Source organism: Orcinus orca, chromosome 10 (assembly GCF_937001465.1).
Source record: "Orcinus orca chromosome 10, mOrcOrc1.1, whole genome shotgun sequence".
Lineage (NCBI taxonomy): Eukaryota > Metazoa > Chordata > Mammalia > Artiodactyla > Delphinidae > Orcinus > Orcinus orca.
Window position 1 is genome coordinate 48,321,194 of NC_064568.1, and position 15,460 is coordinate 48,336,653.

Genomic DNA, 15,460 nt, shown 5'->3' on the forward strand with positions numbered 1-15,460 from the left:
ATTTGTGCAATTTCAAAAAATTAAACATATTAACATCTATTTATAGCATATGGGCCCTTTAAGGAAAATTCTAAAGGACCATTTCTGGGAATCCACTCTACACAATAATCACAAATTATTTTTCATTGAACTCAACACTGACATGTAGTTCAAGATATCCCAGAAGCACCAAAAGATGCTCAAAAAGGAAAAGAATAAAAATTCATAAAGAATAAAATAGAAAAATATTTTTTAGAGTAGAAATCAAAGGATAGTTTCTCCTTTCTTATGCTACAAGGTAAAGGATTCAAAAGACCTCCTGAATATTAATTTCATAATGTTTCAATACTCTATGGCATCTTGACACAGGCCTCAGTGCCACTTTATGCAACATGAATAATTTGATACTAAGGAAAAGAACATGTTACAGAGTAGAATACACTTATTTGGCTCATAGGAGGCAACATTTAATAGCACCAAGTATATTCATATTGTGACCAAATGGCAAAAAAAACCACCTAAAATAATAGAACTAACTTAGTAGCTAGTAAAGAAAGAGAGAAAGAGTCAACTCAGCTTTGGTCGTTGCTAATAATCAAGATATATGTACCAAGCAGCACAGCATAGCAAAGCCTTTTATAAAGTCCTCTTCTCTCCATTTTGGAAAAGTGATCCATGTAATTGGTTGTCTATAAAATTGCTTTCTGGTCACTGACTTCTGTAATGAATCCTCTATAACTAAAGGATGAAGCCATGAATGTGTCCACCTTTCCCAAGACCCTTATGACAGAGCTATGAAGACCATACTGGAATGAGTGAGAACATTTTAGATGTACAACGGTACACTGCCCGGATTCTTGAATGGGGGCCCACAAGCCCTGCGGGTGTGCACTTGTTGGGGTGCCCAGCAGGACAGGAAGCCACAAGGTAAACATGGCCTTTCATAGCATCAGTTTTACTTAAAGATTGGGATTATTAAAAAAAGAAAGAAAGAAAAAAAAAAGCCTGGATATGGAGTGCCAGATCTCTTTGAATTCAGCGCAATTTTCCAAAATAATCCCATTGCATCTACAACTGGTCTGTTAACAAAGGAGAAAAGGAGACATCGTTTTTCTCAAAGGTATACAACTAAAAACATTTTTATGTAACTACAAATAAAGATATATTATAGAGCAGGGGTCCCCAACCCCCAGGCCGTGGAGCGGTCCACAGCCTCTTAGGAACCAGGCCTCACAGCAGGAGGTGAGCAAGCAAAGCTTCATCTGCCGCTCCCCATTGCTCACGTTACCGCCTGAACCATCCTCCCCCCACCCCACCCCCTGGTCCGTGGAAAAATTGTCTTCCACAAAACCAGTCCCTGGTGCCAAAAAGGTTGGGGACTGCTGTTATAGAGAATGTAAAATTTATATGAATTCTTAGCACAAAATATAAAAATCTAAAATTATCATACTTTCTATGGACCATTTTTGGCTCTGCCCCAGGGCTATGAGGTTAACTCTCCTCTGCTGTTCTTTCCACAGGAAAGACTGAGAAGCACAGGTATCACAGAAACACCCTAGGCTCTGAAGTCTGGAAGATTGGTTTTATATTCCCAATAGAATATTTATTGTGTGAGCTTCAACATTTTATTTAACCTCTTTGAACCTCAGTTTCACTGTCTATAAAAGAGAGGCAGGAATCTCCCTCTTGAAAGTCTTTTGTTAGGATTAGATGAGGTAGGTAGGTATGTTAGTAGGCGAGCCAGTGAAAACGACAATGTTTTCAAAGAACGTATGGAGCCAAGTCCAATTCCCCTCACTTTATCATTGCCAGGGTTCTCCTCCTGCTCTAGCCTTTGCTGGTATTTCTTCTGCAGCTCCTCAAGTTGAGTCTGTAGATCTATTACTTTTGCAGTCATTTCTTCTTCACGAGCCTTTAGAATAAATAAAAATATTAACAAACATATCAAAAAGAATGCAGTAAAGAGGCAACATGATCTAGAGAAAACTACCTTTGTAGGAGAAACCAACACCTACACATTTTTGGAAACACAAACCACTGTTTTTACTGTAATTCATTACTGTGCTCTAAACACCTTCCTTCACGCCCCACTTTTAACTCCAAGCCCTTTTAAAAGCTGCTCACTCTTCCTAGGATGACTTTTCCCACCCTCAGTCCTCCTGCCCCCACCCCACAAAGCTCATCAAGCTGTTTCTTTCCCCTTAAACTAGGGTTCCAAGGTTTAAGCAACACTTAGGTGTATAACAGCGTTGTGACAGAACTGTAAAACAGAATCTCTGTTTTAAGACTTTGGCCTTTTCTACACTAGGATTTGATTTCTAGAAAATATCCAATATAAACTAGCTTTATGCACAGCACTGCTCAACCAGCTGGCAACTTACTGATCACAAGAAGTCGTGGAGGTTTTTTCTCAGCCCCTTGGGAAGGGCTGCACAAATCAAGATGGTTCTTTGCCCTAGTTAGCAAACCTGTACGTTCCCTTCACATCTGCCTGCAAACCATACCAGCAGTTCTCTGGAGTAAAATGTTCAACTAAAATCTATTTTTGAAAAAAAATTACTGTCCAATGTATTGGTAACTAACGTAATGTATCCATTTGCCCTGAACTTTGCAGAAAACAGACAAGGCTGCAAAAGTAATACATGATTTACTGGTTCAAAAATCCTTTTTATAAAATTTGGCATACAAATCATTCTCTCTTCTGTTCTGACTGCCCTGGTAAAAGGCTGTTGCCCACCCTTAAATTTTTTCATTTGTCTTGATAATTGCCATCGTTTGCTGTACAAAGCAGTCCAGACCTCTCCTTGCTCTTATAAATCTTGCAATAACCTTTTAGCACAACCTCTGTGCTAAAAGAATATTTGACATTGGAATATTGATCAGATTTGAGTAATGAAGACAGGACAAGTGCTTGCTGAGTAAGAGACTAAACAGGAAAACAGCCACAAGCAGCTATCTGATTTAAGAACCAAGAAACATCATTCTCAAAAACAAAAACAGGCCCCAAGGCACAAAATAAAGCAACAAACCACAAGACACCTCGAAAATCTAACTTTAAATACCACTTGTCATGAAACTTAGACCAACTAAAAAAGAACGAACCCCTTCTCTCAACATAAGCAAAGCAGGGGTATCTTGTAAATAGCCTCCTTCAACATCTGCCCAAGGCACTCTAACCCAGCCTCCACCCCTAAAACACCACTGATCAGAAACTACTGTAAATCTGTAACTGCCTGCAATCCTGGTTTACTTACTGTTTTCATTCTACCATCACATATCCTGTGTGGATGTCTGTGTCAGTGTGGTCTAGTCTTGTTTGAAAGGATCACCTCTTACAGCTACTTATTCAGTTAGGTCCAGATTCTGATATGACAATCAGCTATGCCTGACATTGCCTTTGGCAGCTGGGAGATACCAATAGAAAGCAAGCCCTCTAAGAATTGGAAAAGAATCCTTGACGTGTTGTTTCTAATTTAAGAAACAGTTCTATAATTTCCTTTGTAAAAGCTTTCTGTCTTCTTGAAGGGGGAAAGAAAGCAATACTGCTTGCTCTGAAGTAAAAACAGTAAGAAAAACTAAACAATATTTATGCACATACATGGAAATTATGTTTTAAAGACTATTATGCCAAAACCAAATCACTAAAATACAGTAAATGTCAAAAAGAAACCAGTTTTATATCTAATGTAGCTGTAAGAGCTACTCCCTCCCAGTGAGACTGCTCTGAGGTTGGGACGAAGGCAGTCAGCTCCCTTACTTGTGAGACTCAACTCCTTTCAGATGTCACAAGCCAATCTCCCCGAATGAATGCTCCCTTTGCCCTACCAGGTGTCACTTCCTTCAAATTTACCAAGTGTCGGGTTTCCCTGGTGGTGCAGTAGTTGAGAGTCCACCTGCCGATGCAGGAAACACGGGTTCGTGCCCCGGTCTGGGAGGATCCCACATGCTGCGGAGCGGCTGGGCACGTGAGCCATGGCCGCTGAGCCTGTGTGTCCGGAGCCTGTGCTCCGCAACGGGAGAGGCCACAACAGCGAGAGGCCCACGTACCGCAAAAAAAAAAAAAAAATTTTACCAAGTGTCTAGTGTGTGCCAAGCACTTGGCTAGGTCCTCAAGACTAGAAATGAACAGCAAGATCCCCGCCTACAAGATGCTAATAGTCTAGAGGACAGGACAGACACATTAATACATTCTTACACACATATGTATGTATGACAAAAGTAACATGTAAGTGAAGTAATAAAGTACCAAAGGAAGACAGGTGCAATTAATTCTATTTTAAGGGGTTTCAAAAAAACTAAGTGAAAACAATATGATGCAGAAAAGCATATTCAAAAAGCTAACTCTGGGGTAGGACAGGGGAAAAACAAGAATATATTTCATTTTTGTTTCTGTTTGCATAAGGAAACACAGGAATATTATTACATAAGAAACTAATGGTTACCTGTGGAGGGAGAAGGGGAACGGGGTGTAGAATACAGAGAAAAGTTTGGATGCAATTCTCATGATAGACCATTCTCCAAGTATACCTTTTTTTAATATTATTTTGATCTTTAAACCATGGAATACATTTGATTCAAATGTTTTTTTTCTGAATACAAGATAAATTTAAAACTTTTAAAGAAAACTGCCAAAAGAGATGACAACAGCTGCACTAACTCATGAAGTGTGAGAATGTACTCTTGAAGCACCAGGAAAAGCGTGAGCAGAGGTGAAATACAGCGAAGAAGGAGCTAAAGCTGAGCTCAGCTAGACCACAGACTGACCCGGAGGATGGGGTCACCAGGACAAGGGAAGCCACTGCAGGTGTTCAGGGGAAGGGATATGATCCCCTTTTGTTTCCAGATAGACAATAACTCTGACAGGAAGAGACGAATACTTTACGGGGAAAAAAAACAAGAGCAAGGAGACCAGGCAGGAAATTAATACAGTAGGCCAGACCAAATGGAATACGGCAGCCTAGACCATGGCAGAAGCGGTGGAGTTAAGAGGAGAGGAACAGGCAATGGGAGTCAATGAAACACTACAGCTGAGAGTCTGTTACATGTTGGAGAATGTGCTGGAGATCCACAATTAAAGGGAGAAAGGTGACTTCCCTGCCTAGGAAATCAGGGAAGATAAGCAGATTTCATGTCCTAAAAAATGTGTGGATGTGGATGTGTGAGGGGCTGAGGAAGATGGGAGGCGTGAATCTAGGATGACAAAGTTCTCAGTTTCCTCCAAGCAACGGTAAGAATGTGAGCTAAGACCATGAAAGCAAGAAAATGAAAATGTCTCTGTGCTCCACTGTGCTATTAACAAATCATGGAATTATTTTAATGGATGAGAAAAATATAGCATTCTACAATGTCATCATTAAGACAAATCATCAATCTGATAACAGCTTTTTCAGAGGGAAAAAAAAGTACTACATAATACATACAAATCCATATAAAACTCCAATTCTGGAAAACTTTAAATTGGAGAATGGTAAGAGAATATGTCTCAGAATCAAAGCAATATGGTGTTTACCTAGAATTGGTAATACCACTTTTAGCAATATATGCTGTTTTAAAAAAAACTCTTCAAGACAGAGTATGTATTTGGATGGGGACTGCCGATTTAATCACTGGCCACCCTGTACTCTGGCTATAAGCACTTGAAATGTGACTAATCCAAACTGAGACAGGCTGCCAACGTGGAAGCACACTGAATCTCAGAGAATTAATACATATATCATTTTTATATTGACTACATCTTGCAATGATAATGTCTTGGATATAATGGGTCAGCTAACATTATTACCAGAATTAAAGTCAGCTGATTCTTTCTTTTTTTTTTTTTAATGTGAATACCAGAAAATTTTAAATCCCGTTTGTGGCTTGCATTGTATTTCTAATGGGCAGTGCTGGTCTAAGGCGCAGGAAGGGGCCTGGGGAAGAGTCCACCTGAGTCCTCTGGCCCACCCTCCACTTCCTGCCCACTTGCTCTACTTACTCCAAGCCTGAAGCTGGGAAGACCATTTATTTTCTAATAAACAGCAGATCTTCCAGGAGGAATGATACCAGAGATTAACTGCTACCTGTCTCCCTGTTCACTCACCCCTCCACCTACAGAGGCTTGTTGTGACCTTGGAAAGTGTACTGTGTGCTACCTCCACACCCCCATACACACACAATCAGAGACAGAAGTAGTTCACAAAAGGGAACACTACAGCCGTGACACAGTTTATCCCCTGCGAATGAAGCGCCCTGACTTAACTATCCAAGTTCTTTCGTTAGGGAGAAGCCTTTATAAAATATATGAAGCTAATGAAGAATCAGTGCTCTACCACTTGCCATGTGTAGTTTTAGGGAAATCATTTGACTATGCTGAACTCACTCTCCTGCTTCTGCCACACACAAAAAAACACAAAAATAGAAGATGAACCTAAACTAACTGTAATGTATCTTCCAATCCCAACATTCTCTAAGCATTCAAGAAACAACAGTAATTTTTAAAGCTTCACATAATATACCCTAGGTAAGTATAGGAAAATGTGAAATCATTCAAATTTTCTTTCACAGTGAGGTCTAAAGCTCAAAAATTACACGAAGGTAACATTTATATTCATGCATCAGGTAATTTCAGCTTTTTCAAATACATTTACAATAATTGGGACTCCCCTGGTGTTGCAGTGGTTAAGAATCCGCCTGCCAATGCAGGGGACATGGGTTCAAGCCCTGGTCCAGGAAGATCCCACATGCCACGGAGCAACTAAATCCGTGTGCCACAACTACTGAGCCTGTGCTCTAGAGCCTGCACGCCACAACTACTGAAGCCCCCGCACCTAGAACCTGTGCTCTGCCACAGGAGAAGCCACCACAATGAGAAGCCCATGCACTGCAACGAAGAATAGCCCATGCACCGCAATGAAGAGTAGCCCACGCACCACAACGAAGAGTAGCCCCTGCTCACCGTAACTAGAGGAAGCCTGCACACAGCAACAAAGACCCAGTGCAGCCAAAAATAAATAAAACTTTAAAAAATAAAATAATTACTACTAGAATCTGTTCCTGGCTCAGAGTTCTACTGCTGCCATAGTCAGCTGAGGCATGATTCTCTAATTTATGCATTCCTAATCATCAAATGGTTTTTAGCACATAGTGAAATAAGGCTTGTAGTAACTAAGGAATCTGCTGGGCTTCCCTGGTGGTGCAGTGGTTAAGAATCCGCCTGCCAATGCACGGGACACGGGTTCGAGCCCTGGTCTGGGAGGATCCCACATGCCGCGGAGCAACTAAGCCCATGCGCCACAACTACTGAGCCTGAGCTCTAGAGCCCACAAGCCACAACTACTGAAGCCCAAGCGCCTAGAGCCCGTGCTCTGCAACAAGAGAAGCCACCGCAATGAGAAGCCTGCACACTGCAATGAAGAGTAGCCCCTGCTCGCCGCAACTAGAGAAAGCCTGCGTGCAGCAACGAAGACCCAACTCAGCCAAAAATAAATAAATAAATATATTTAAAAAAAAAAAAAGAATCTGCAATCCAGCAAAGAATAATTTACACTGCTTTACATTCAAAAATGTTCTGCAGTCCAAATACTCACTAGCATTCATGGCTTATCTTCATACACAAAAATGACAATACTAATCCACCACTAGAAGAATAAGTACACTGAATTTAGCCTCCAAACTACATATAAAAGATTTGGCTGATGTATTCCTTTTTTTTTTTTTTTCTATCTTTTTTTTCTCCCTTGAGAGCAACAAAACCTATGCAAATTGGGTAGGGATTAAATACAGTTAACTGGCCCTCCTGGAAAGTTCCCAGCTAAAGCTCATACATACACTACCTGTCCCAAGCACAAGCTCTCAGTTCTTAGTCTGGTGCTCTCACAATTTGGTCTGAATTTGGGAGAAAGACATAGAAGAGAATCCATTCTTCCCCTTACTAACTCACTGTTGCTTCAAGTGGCCTATATGCCTGGTTAGCAGAAACTGATCAGAAAATTACAATCCTAGCAGAAATCAATTAGACTCCTTATAAATCTGCAAACAGTAGAGAAATACTAATTTGAATAATATTGACTCCCCCCCCACAAAAAAACCTTCTACACTATAAAAAACAGGAAATCTGACAGCCTATCTTCTTTAGCACTACCATGAAATCTATTACAGTTAATTTTCAAGAGAGAAAATAAGGTACATCAAGGATTTCTTCATATCTTTTGGCTGTTCTTTTTAGATCATCTTCTTTCTCTACAATTTTTTTATATAACTGATTTGTCTCCTCTTGATGGCTTTCCAAAAGTTCAGCCTCCACTTCCTGGGCTTTATCTAATAAATAAAAAATGGACACATACAAGAAAACATATTAGGTAAGAATTAGTATCTGTACCCCAATTTATGTAAGAACCCTTGTTCCAAATTAAATTTGATTAAAATCAATTGATCAAATTGACCAAATGTACCCTTCTCACGGAGCAGAAGTGTCTTCGTTAGGTAATTAATCAGGTAATGCTTTCAGGTTCTTCCACCTGCTCCTCCCCTCTGACAGGCAAGCCACTTTCAGGCAGCAGTTTCCCATCAGAGAACTTTCTTGGGCAAGAATCATTTTTTTCTCCAGTTTATAATTACTTTAAGCACTTAGCACAGTGTGAAAAGAATAAACTTAAATTATAAATAGTCTCTGCTGATTCTGATTTGTTTTTTAATTGAATTTAAAAGTTTACTTACCAATGGTCTCTTTTATGGTCAGTTCCAGCTCCTGTTCCTTTTGTGCCAGCTGTGTATGAAACTCCCTCACCAGCTGTTTTAGTGTGGAATTGTGCTTCAACTCAAGATCTTCCTGCTCCTGTCTGAGTACCAAAAATATGAAGAGCTAACTGCTGTCATACAACAAACAAGCTGTAAAGAGTTACCTGGTCTTCACGACAGTGTATATAGTATGACCTCAGCAATATCAACCATTTTTAAGGGAGTGTGCATCCACATGCATGTGCGTGTGCGTGTGCGTCTCCAGGCACAGAAAACTTCTGGAAGGGTAAGTAAACTATGATTAACTCTAGGGAATGGTCCTGATGATTTGAGAATTTTTACTTTCGACTTAAAATTCTTCACCATACACATCTATATAATAAAAATATAAAAATGATTTTAAAAATAATTACTGGGATATGTACCTAATAACCATGATCTCATAGGCAAGAAAAGGGTTTTTTCCCCTTAAACTGACATGGAATAACACTGCCTCTTGCCTTAAATTGTTTTTAGTTCTCTTTGGTATTTAACTTATTATATTTATGTTCGATACTAACAAATTTAGGTTGTGAAACTTAACTGTATTAGACACAAAAAAGAGATTTCATTAAAGAGGATTGCCTTAAAAATATTCATACTGAAAAAAACTTACTTGATTTTCTCTTCCATTTCTTGTTCATACTCTTTCTTTATGATATCCAGTTCTTGCTGATGTTCCTTCCGCAACATTCGAAGATCTTTCTGCAGTTTAACCACCTCCTGGCTCAGCTTCTGCTTCTCCTGCTCCGTCCCTGCCAATTTAAACTCCAGGTCATTGTGCTCAGCCTCCGTGTTACTAAGCAAGCTGGGTTGGACCACATGAGATTTGGACTTTTCTTCAGCACTTTCTTCCATGGGTTTACTTTTTCCATCCATCTGTTGTTGTAGAGCCTGTAATCTTTCAAGTTTTGAGGTCAATGCTTCAATTTCAACTCTATGTCCTTCCCTCTCTCTCAGTAAGCAGGAATCCAGCTCTTTTATCTTTTGCTCCAAGATCTGACAGATCAAATCCTTCTCCTGGAGGGCTTTCTGGACACCATCAACCACATTCTCCAAGTTCTGCTTTGCCCCTATGTTATTTTTACCTCCCTCTTCTTCCACACGATGGGATACTAACAAGGAGTATTTGGTTTTTTCTTCAAGTTCTTCTTGAAGATGCTTTATCATCACTTGATCCTCGTGTTGCTTTGCTTCAGCCTGTTCTATCTTTATTAAGAGCTCCTGGTATTTGCACTGCATTTCAGAATGAGAAGAAATTGTGCCTTCTTTTTCCTGCTCTAGCCTCTGCAATAGCTTTTCCTTTTCAATTAAATTTCTTTGTAAAACACGGATTTTTTCTTCACATGCCTTCTGCACACAGTCTTGGGATTCTGCTTCTTCTTGCTCAGTACATGTTGCCTCATTTTCTGCCGATCTGGGGGCAACTGATGTTTCTGATTGTGGTGAACTTCCCACCGACTTAAGTTTTTCTTCCAAGACATGAATTTCTTTCTCTCTTTCCTGCAATTTTGTATTTAGTTCACTCAGATGGCTTTCTCTGTCTCTTCTATACTGCTGTTCTTTCTCTTCCATTTGAGATAACAACTGCTTCTTGATGGCAGCAATTTTTTGTTCAGCTTTTTTCTTCAGTTCCCCTAATTTTGCAGCACTTTCTAACTCAAGTCTATCTTCCAATGCCTTTAACTCCTCTTCTTTGCTTTTCACAATTGAATTCATATGTTCCAATTCTTTCTTCGTAGATTCAAGTTCAGATTTCATGGAAGATGCTTGCTTTTCAAGGCTTAAGACTTTTTCTTCAGCCTCTTTAACCCTGTTGTCCTTTTCTTCTCCTAACTCTTGAATGTGTTGAAGTTTCTGAATCATTTCTTTCCGTTCGATATCCTTTTGTTGATTGTAATTTTTAAGAACTTCATTTAAGGACCCAATTTCAATTGTTTTCTGAGTAACATGCTCCTCTAATTCCAAAATTCTTGCTGTTTGAGTTTTTAACTCAGTCTGTAAATTACGTTCCTTTTTCTCCATCTTGCTCTTCTTATCTTCCACTTCTCCCTTTAAATATTCAAATCTCTTCTTTTGCTGATCAAGGTCCTCCTTCAATAAAGTTATCTGCTCATCCTTTTCACTGGTTTCCTTTGTTTTTAACTCAAGCTGCATCTGCAATTCTTTACTAGTATTTTGATATTGTGTAAATCTTGACTGTGCTTTCTTCTTCCACTCTGAGAATTTGTTGGCCTGTTCAAGAGCAGAAGTTTTCTCCTTACTCAGAGTTTCAACTTTCAAAGATAAATCTCGCACCTGATCCAGCAATTCCTGTTGCGCTTCATCATGTTGCTTACTTAGTGATGAAATGGCTGCTTCGTTTTCAGTTAGGCTGATGCTGTTCTGAAGTTGAGCACTCATATCAGTTAGCTGTTTACTAAGACTACTGATCTCAGCTTTTTTTTCTTTAAGCTCTTCTTTCATCGAAGTGACAGCGTTGATGTTTTCTGATAACTCCTTCTTCAACTGAGTGATGCAAGACTCCTTTTCTGAGGCAGCCTGTTGCTGATTTCCTCCTTCCTTCTGTAAGGCTTCTTTTTCTGTCACAAGACCTTCAATATCGGCCTTCATGCTCTTAATCTGACTTTCTTTTTCTTCCAACTGATGTGCAGCATGTTGTAAAGAACTATTTAGTGTGTACTGCTCTGCTGTTAGCTGTCTCAGTTGTGCTTCTAATTCAGAAACTTTGCAAGTTTTACTTAGTAGTGCCTCCTTAACTTTAGTTGTGTGGTGTTGACAATGGGAGACCCTAGAGAGAACGGCATTAATTTTACTGCTACCAATGTTGATGAGCTCACTTGTTTTAGCTTGTAATAAGGCTTCCGCTTTCTTGGAGTAAATGTCCAGCTGAACTGCTAGCTCTTCGGACAGTTTTTTGAATTCTAAGCTTTTGTCTTCTAGGCTTTTCTTATTTCTGTCATGTGAAGATTTCAAACTCTGGAATTCTTCATCTGTGGTTTTCAGCTTCTCAGTCAACTCAGAGACCTTAAGCTTATCTTTTTCTGCCAGCATCTTCAGTTCAACTACATGCTCTTGAAGAAAAGTATTTTCCTTCTGAGAGTGATTCAGGTCAACCTCCAGCTTTTCAAGTTCAGCTTTCAGTTTAGCTTCATTCTGTGAGGCAGAAACCATGTGAGCAGCCTTCTGGTTTAACTGTTCCTGTAACTCCTTCAACACTGTATCCTGCTTAGCACCCTCTTCCTTCAGCCATGCCATTTCCTTGTTCATCTCTTCTTTTTCACACCCAAATATGAGGATCTTTTGCTTCAGTTCTGCTACCTCTTGTTCTTTTTCCTGTAACTGGATTTCATGTTTTTCCTGAAGTTCTTCAGCTCGCTGGTTAAGTTTCTGCTCCCAGACTGCTATGACATCATTGAGTTCTCTCCTGTGCACCTCAGTAAGACTTTCTATTTGCTCCTTTTGGTTTGTCTCCAATCTTGACACTGCATCATTGATTCCAGCTGAGTTAGCCTGTGCCATTTCCAAAATTTTGGCATTGAACTGTTTTTCTTTCTGACTGAGCTCCAGAGCAGTATTTTCGAGCTCTTTCTTAAGTTTGGCTTCCTGATCCAACAGTTTCTTCTTTAACGTTTCTTGCATCTCCTTTGCTTTCTGCTTAATTTTTTCTATCTTTTTCTCTTGACTTTTAAATTTGGTTTCATACTCCTCTTGCAAAACACGAATACTGTCCTCCTTGGCTGATAATTTCTGTTTGAGTATTTCAATTTCTTTGCTCTGTCCTTCTCTCATTTGTAAAATTACATTTTCCTTTTCCATTAAGAGTTGCTTTGTTTGTTCCTGCTCTATATTATCTTTAAGTTGGGACTCATAGTGTTGGGTTAAAGATTTTACTTTTTCTTCCATTTCACTATTCTGTTTTTCAACTTGCTGCATTAAGTCCTGTACCTTGATTTTGTGAGCATCTAACTCAGCACAAACATCTTTCTTTTGAGTGACAACTTCAGCTAACTGTTTGGTAAGAAGAATTCTTTCTGTTTCCAAATCCAACAACTTCTGCTGCAACTGGGCCAACTGCTCCTCATATGTTTCTACCTGCTCATGCAAGGTGCTCTGCAGTGACTGAAAGAGCTCCAGCTTAGCAGACGCCTGCTGGAGTTCCCCTTCAGACCTTTTAACATCTGCCTCTAAATTCTCCACATGAGCCTGATGCTCTTTTAAATGCTTGTCCTTTCCTTTCAGAAGAAGCCCAAGTTGGTTAATTTCATCTTTTAATGCCTTCTCAGTTCTCTGGATAGACATCTCTTGTTCTTTAATGATGCTGTCAACCTGTTGCTGGTGATGACTTTTCTGTTCATCCAGCTTGGCCTCTAATTCCCGCTTCACTCTATCTGCTTGATCCTTTAGTACAGAAAGTTCTTCTTCTAGCTTGTCACGGGCTTTTAATACTTCTGACAGTTCAGACGATAGTGATTCCAATTCTGTTTGCTTCACATCAAGCTTTTCTAAAGTCTTTTCATTCATCTCTTCTATGTGGGCCTGAAAGAGAACCTCTCTGTCATTCAACAGTGTTACTTTTTCTTGTTCATACTTTTCTCTAAGTTTTTCCATTTCAGTCTGATGCTGCTGCTTTAAGACTTGGAGTTTTTCAGTCCAAAGGTTATCCTGCTGATGCTGCAGACTTTCCAATTCTGTCTTGTGTTTTTCAACCATGACTGTAATTTCTTTATTGTGCTTATTTTTTTCAGCTTCCAAATGAACAGTTAAATCTTCTGACTGATTTTTATTCTCTTGCAAGCGTTTTTCCAAAGAACTTTCTAATTCAAGAATTCTCTGTTAATGAAAACAGATGTCTTTTTATTAAAGTACATTTGTTAGCAATGATATATATGACATGATGTCTACACCTACTTAAAGATTAAAATTTAGATAAACAACTTTACATATCTTACCAAACTCTAGAAAGGACAAAGAATCTGTGCTCAATTCCTAAACGAATCATATAACAAAGAAAAGATTCTATTTTTTACACAACTCAAAATTCCAGATTCTTTCTACCTATTTGGGTAACTATTTCAACTACCTGTTTTTTCAAGAAAATTCTGAATGGATAGTGAAAAAGAAATAAATCATAACGTAGATAATAGTAACTGCTGGTAGAAAGATGAGTATTTTTTTCTGTTTTGTTAAAAGGCCTATAATAGTATTCTATTACTTTCATAACTTAATTCTGGAAGAAAAATAACGTATCTGGCTCTTACCCCAAAAATTATTACTTAGAAGATATTTTTCAAAAAGAAGGAACTTACACAAATTTTACCAAAGTAATGTACAAAAAGTAATAGTAAAATGATTATCTCATGAAAATATCAACCTTGACTGAAAGGAAAAGAGCTAAGGAATGTCAAGGCATTGTAAGGAATGTAAGGCAGAGCCAAGGAATGTCAAAGCTGGAAAGGTCTTAAGAAATTACCAAATATCAATCTCTTCAGGTGACAGGTAAGGAAATTAAGGTATAATTAATTCACAAAGCTAGTAAGTGAAAGATCTAGGCCTCCTGAGTACCCATTCCTCTCTACCATGCCACCTTACAGAAATGTTGGAAGTGGGAAAATAAAATACAGTTTAGAAATAGGGGTAAGAGGGCTTCCCTGGTGGCGCAGTGGTTGAGAGTCCACCTTCCGATGCAGGGGACACGGGTTCGTGCCCCGGTCCGGGAAGATCCCACGTGCCGCGGAGCGGCTGGGCCTGTGAGCCATGGCCGCTGAGCCTGCGCGTCCGGAGCCTGTGCTCCACAGCGGGAGAGGCCGCAGCGGTGAAAGGTCCATGTACCACAAAAAAAAAAACCAAAAAAACAAATCCCTTATAGAAATTGGGGTAAGAAGTGTGACTGTGTCACTGTCTAAATCAGAGCAAAAAGGCTAAAAAGTCTAAATAACATCAGTCAGTTTATTCAAAATAGGTCGAACATTTCATATACTGTTCAGGGGAAGGACAGAGGGATTTTAAAATGTGCACACGGAGATATATATACTAACATGCTCACCATAGGACTATTTATAATATGGGAAAATTGGGGAAAAGTTAAATGTCAAAGGAGAGCAATGGGGTAACTAAACTGTGATATAAACAGAGAATGAATTATGTCCAGGGCGTGGCACGAGATGAAGCTGAACAGGCAGGAAGGTGTCAGGGCAAGTGCTGCGTACAAAATGAGGCCACTTCCTAAAGATGAAAGGTGAGTAAGCAGTGGAGCTAAGATGCTGCACAGCCTGAGGGCAAAGAATCAGAGCAAGTGGCTGACAGAAATACAGCCAGCTAAAGGCAGGTCAGGAGCACCATGTAGCAGACATCAAAACCACTCCCATGAACAGCTCTTACTACCTAATAATGAATGGAGTGCATGTATATGTAAATCTAAAACAAAAGCTTCTCTACAACCTTATATTGACTGCAGAGATAACAACAGTTTTCCTATACAAGCAGTTCCACAGCTGTGGAACCTGAAGAGTATTTAAACTTACAGTTCTGTAAGTCTCTGCTTCTTGCTGAAGGTCCCAAAGTTTGTTTTCGCTCTCTGTGAGGATTGCCTTCTTCTGCAGCTCTAACTCTTCCAAGGCCAAAGATTCTTGCTCTTCTTTTTCTTGAGTGATCTTCAAATATTCAGACTGACTTTTTTCCTGTGCCAAAAACAGTAACACCACCTTAGACTCACGTAGATCTTCAG

General features: G+C 39.5%; 1 protein-coding gene across 7 annotated transcripts in view; it reads right to left on the reverse strand.

The window, feature by feature from the left end:
- GOLGA4 (golgin A4) overlaps positions 1–15,460 on the reverse strand; it is a 105,139-nt gene that overhangs the window by 20,446 nt on the left and 69,233 nt on the right. For all 7 annotated transcript variants that reach the window (XR_007479676.1, XR_007479675.1, XR_007479674.1 and 4 more), the window contains 5 exons: positions 15,258–15,413; positions 9,350–13,566; positions 8,674–8,795; positions 8,144–8,274; positions 1,778–1,891 (listed from right to left, as the gene is read on the reverse strand). Coding sequence is in view for 3 of the 7 variants with exons in the window: in XM_049715838.1 (XP_049571795.1) it covers positions 1,778–1,891; positions 8,144–8,274; positions 8,674–8,795; positions 9,350–13,566; positions 15,258–15,413 (4,740 nt within the window). In the remaining 4 variants the exon portion in view is untranslated. The remainder of the gene's footprint in view (positions 1–1,777; positions 1,892–8,143; positions 8,275–8,673; positions 8,796–9,349; positions 13,567–15,257; positions 15,414–15,460) is intronic.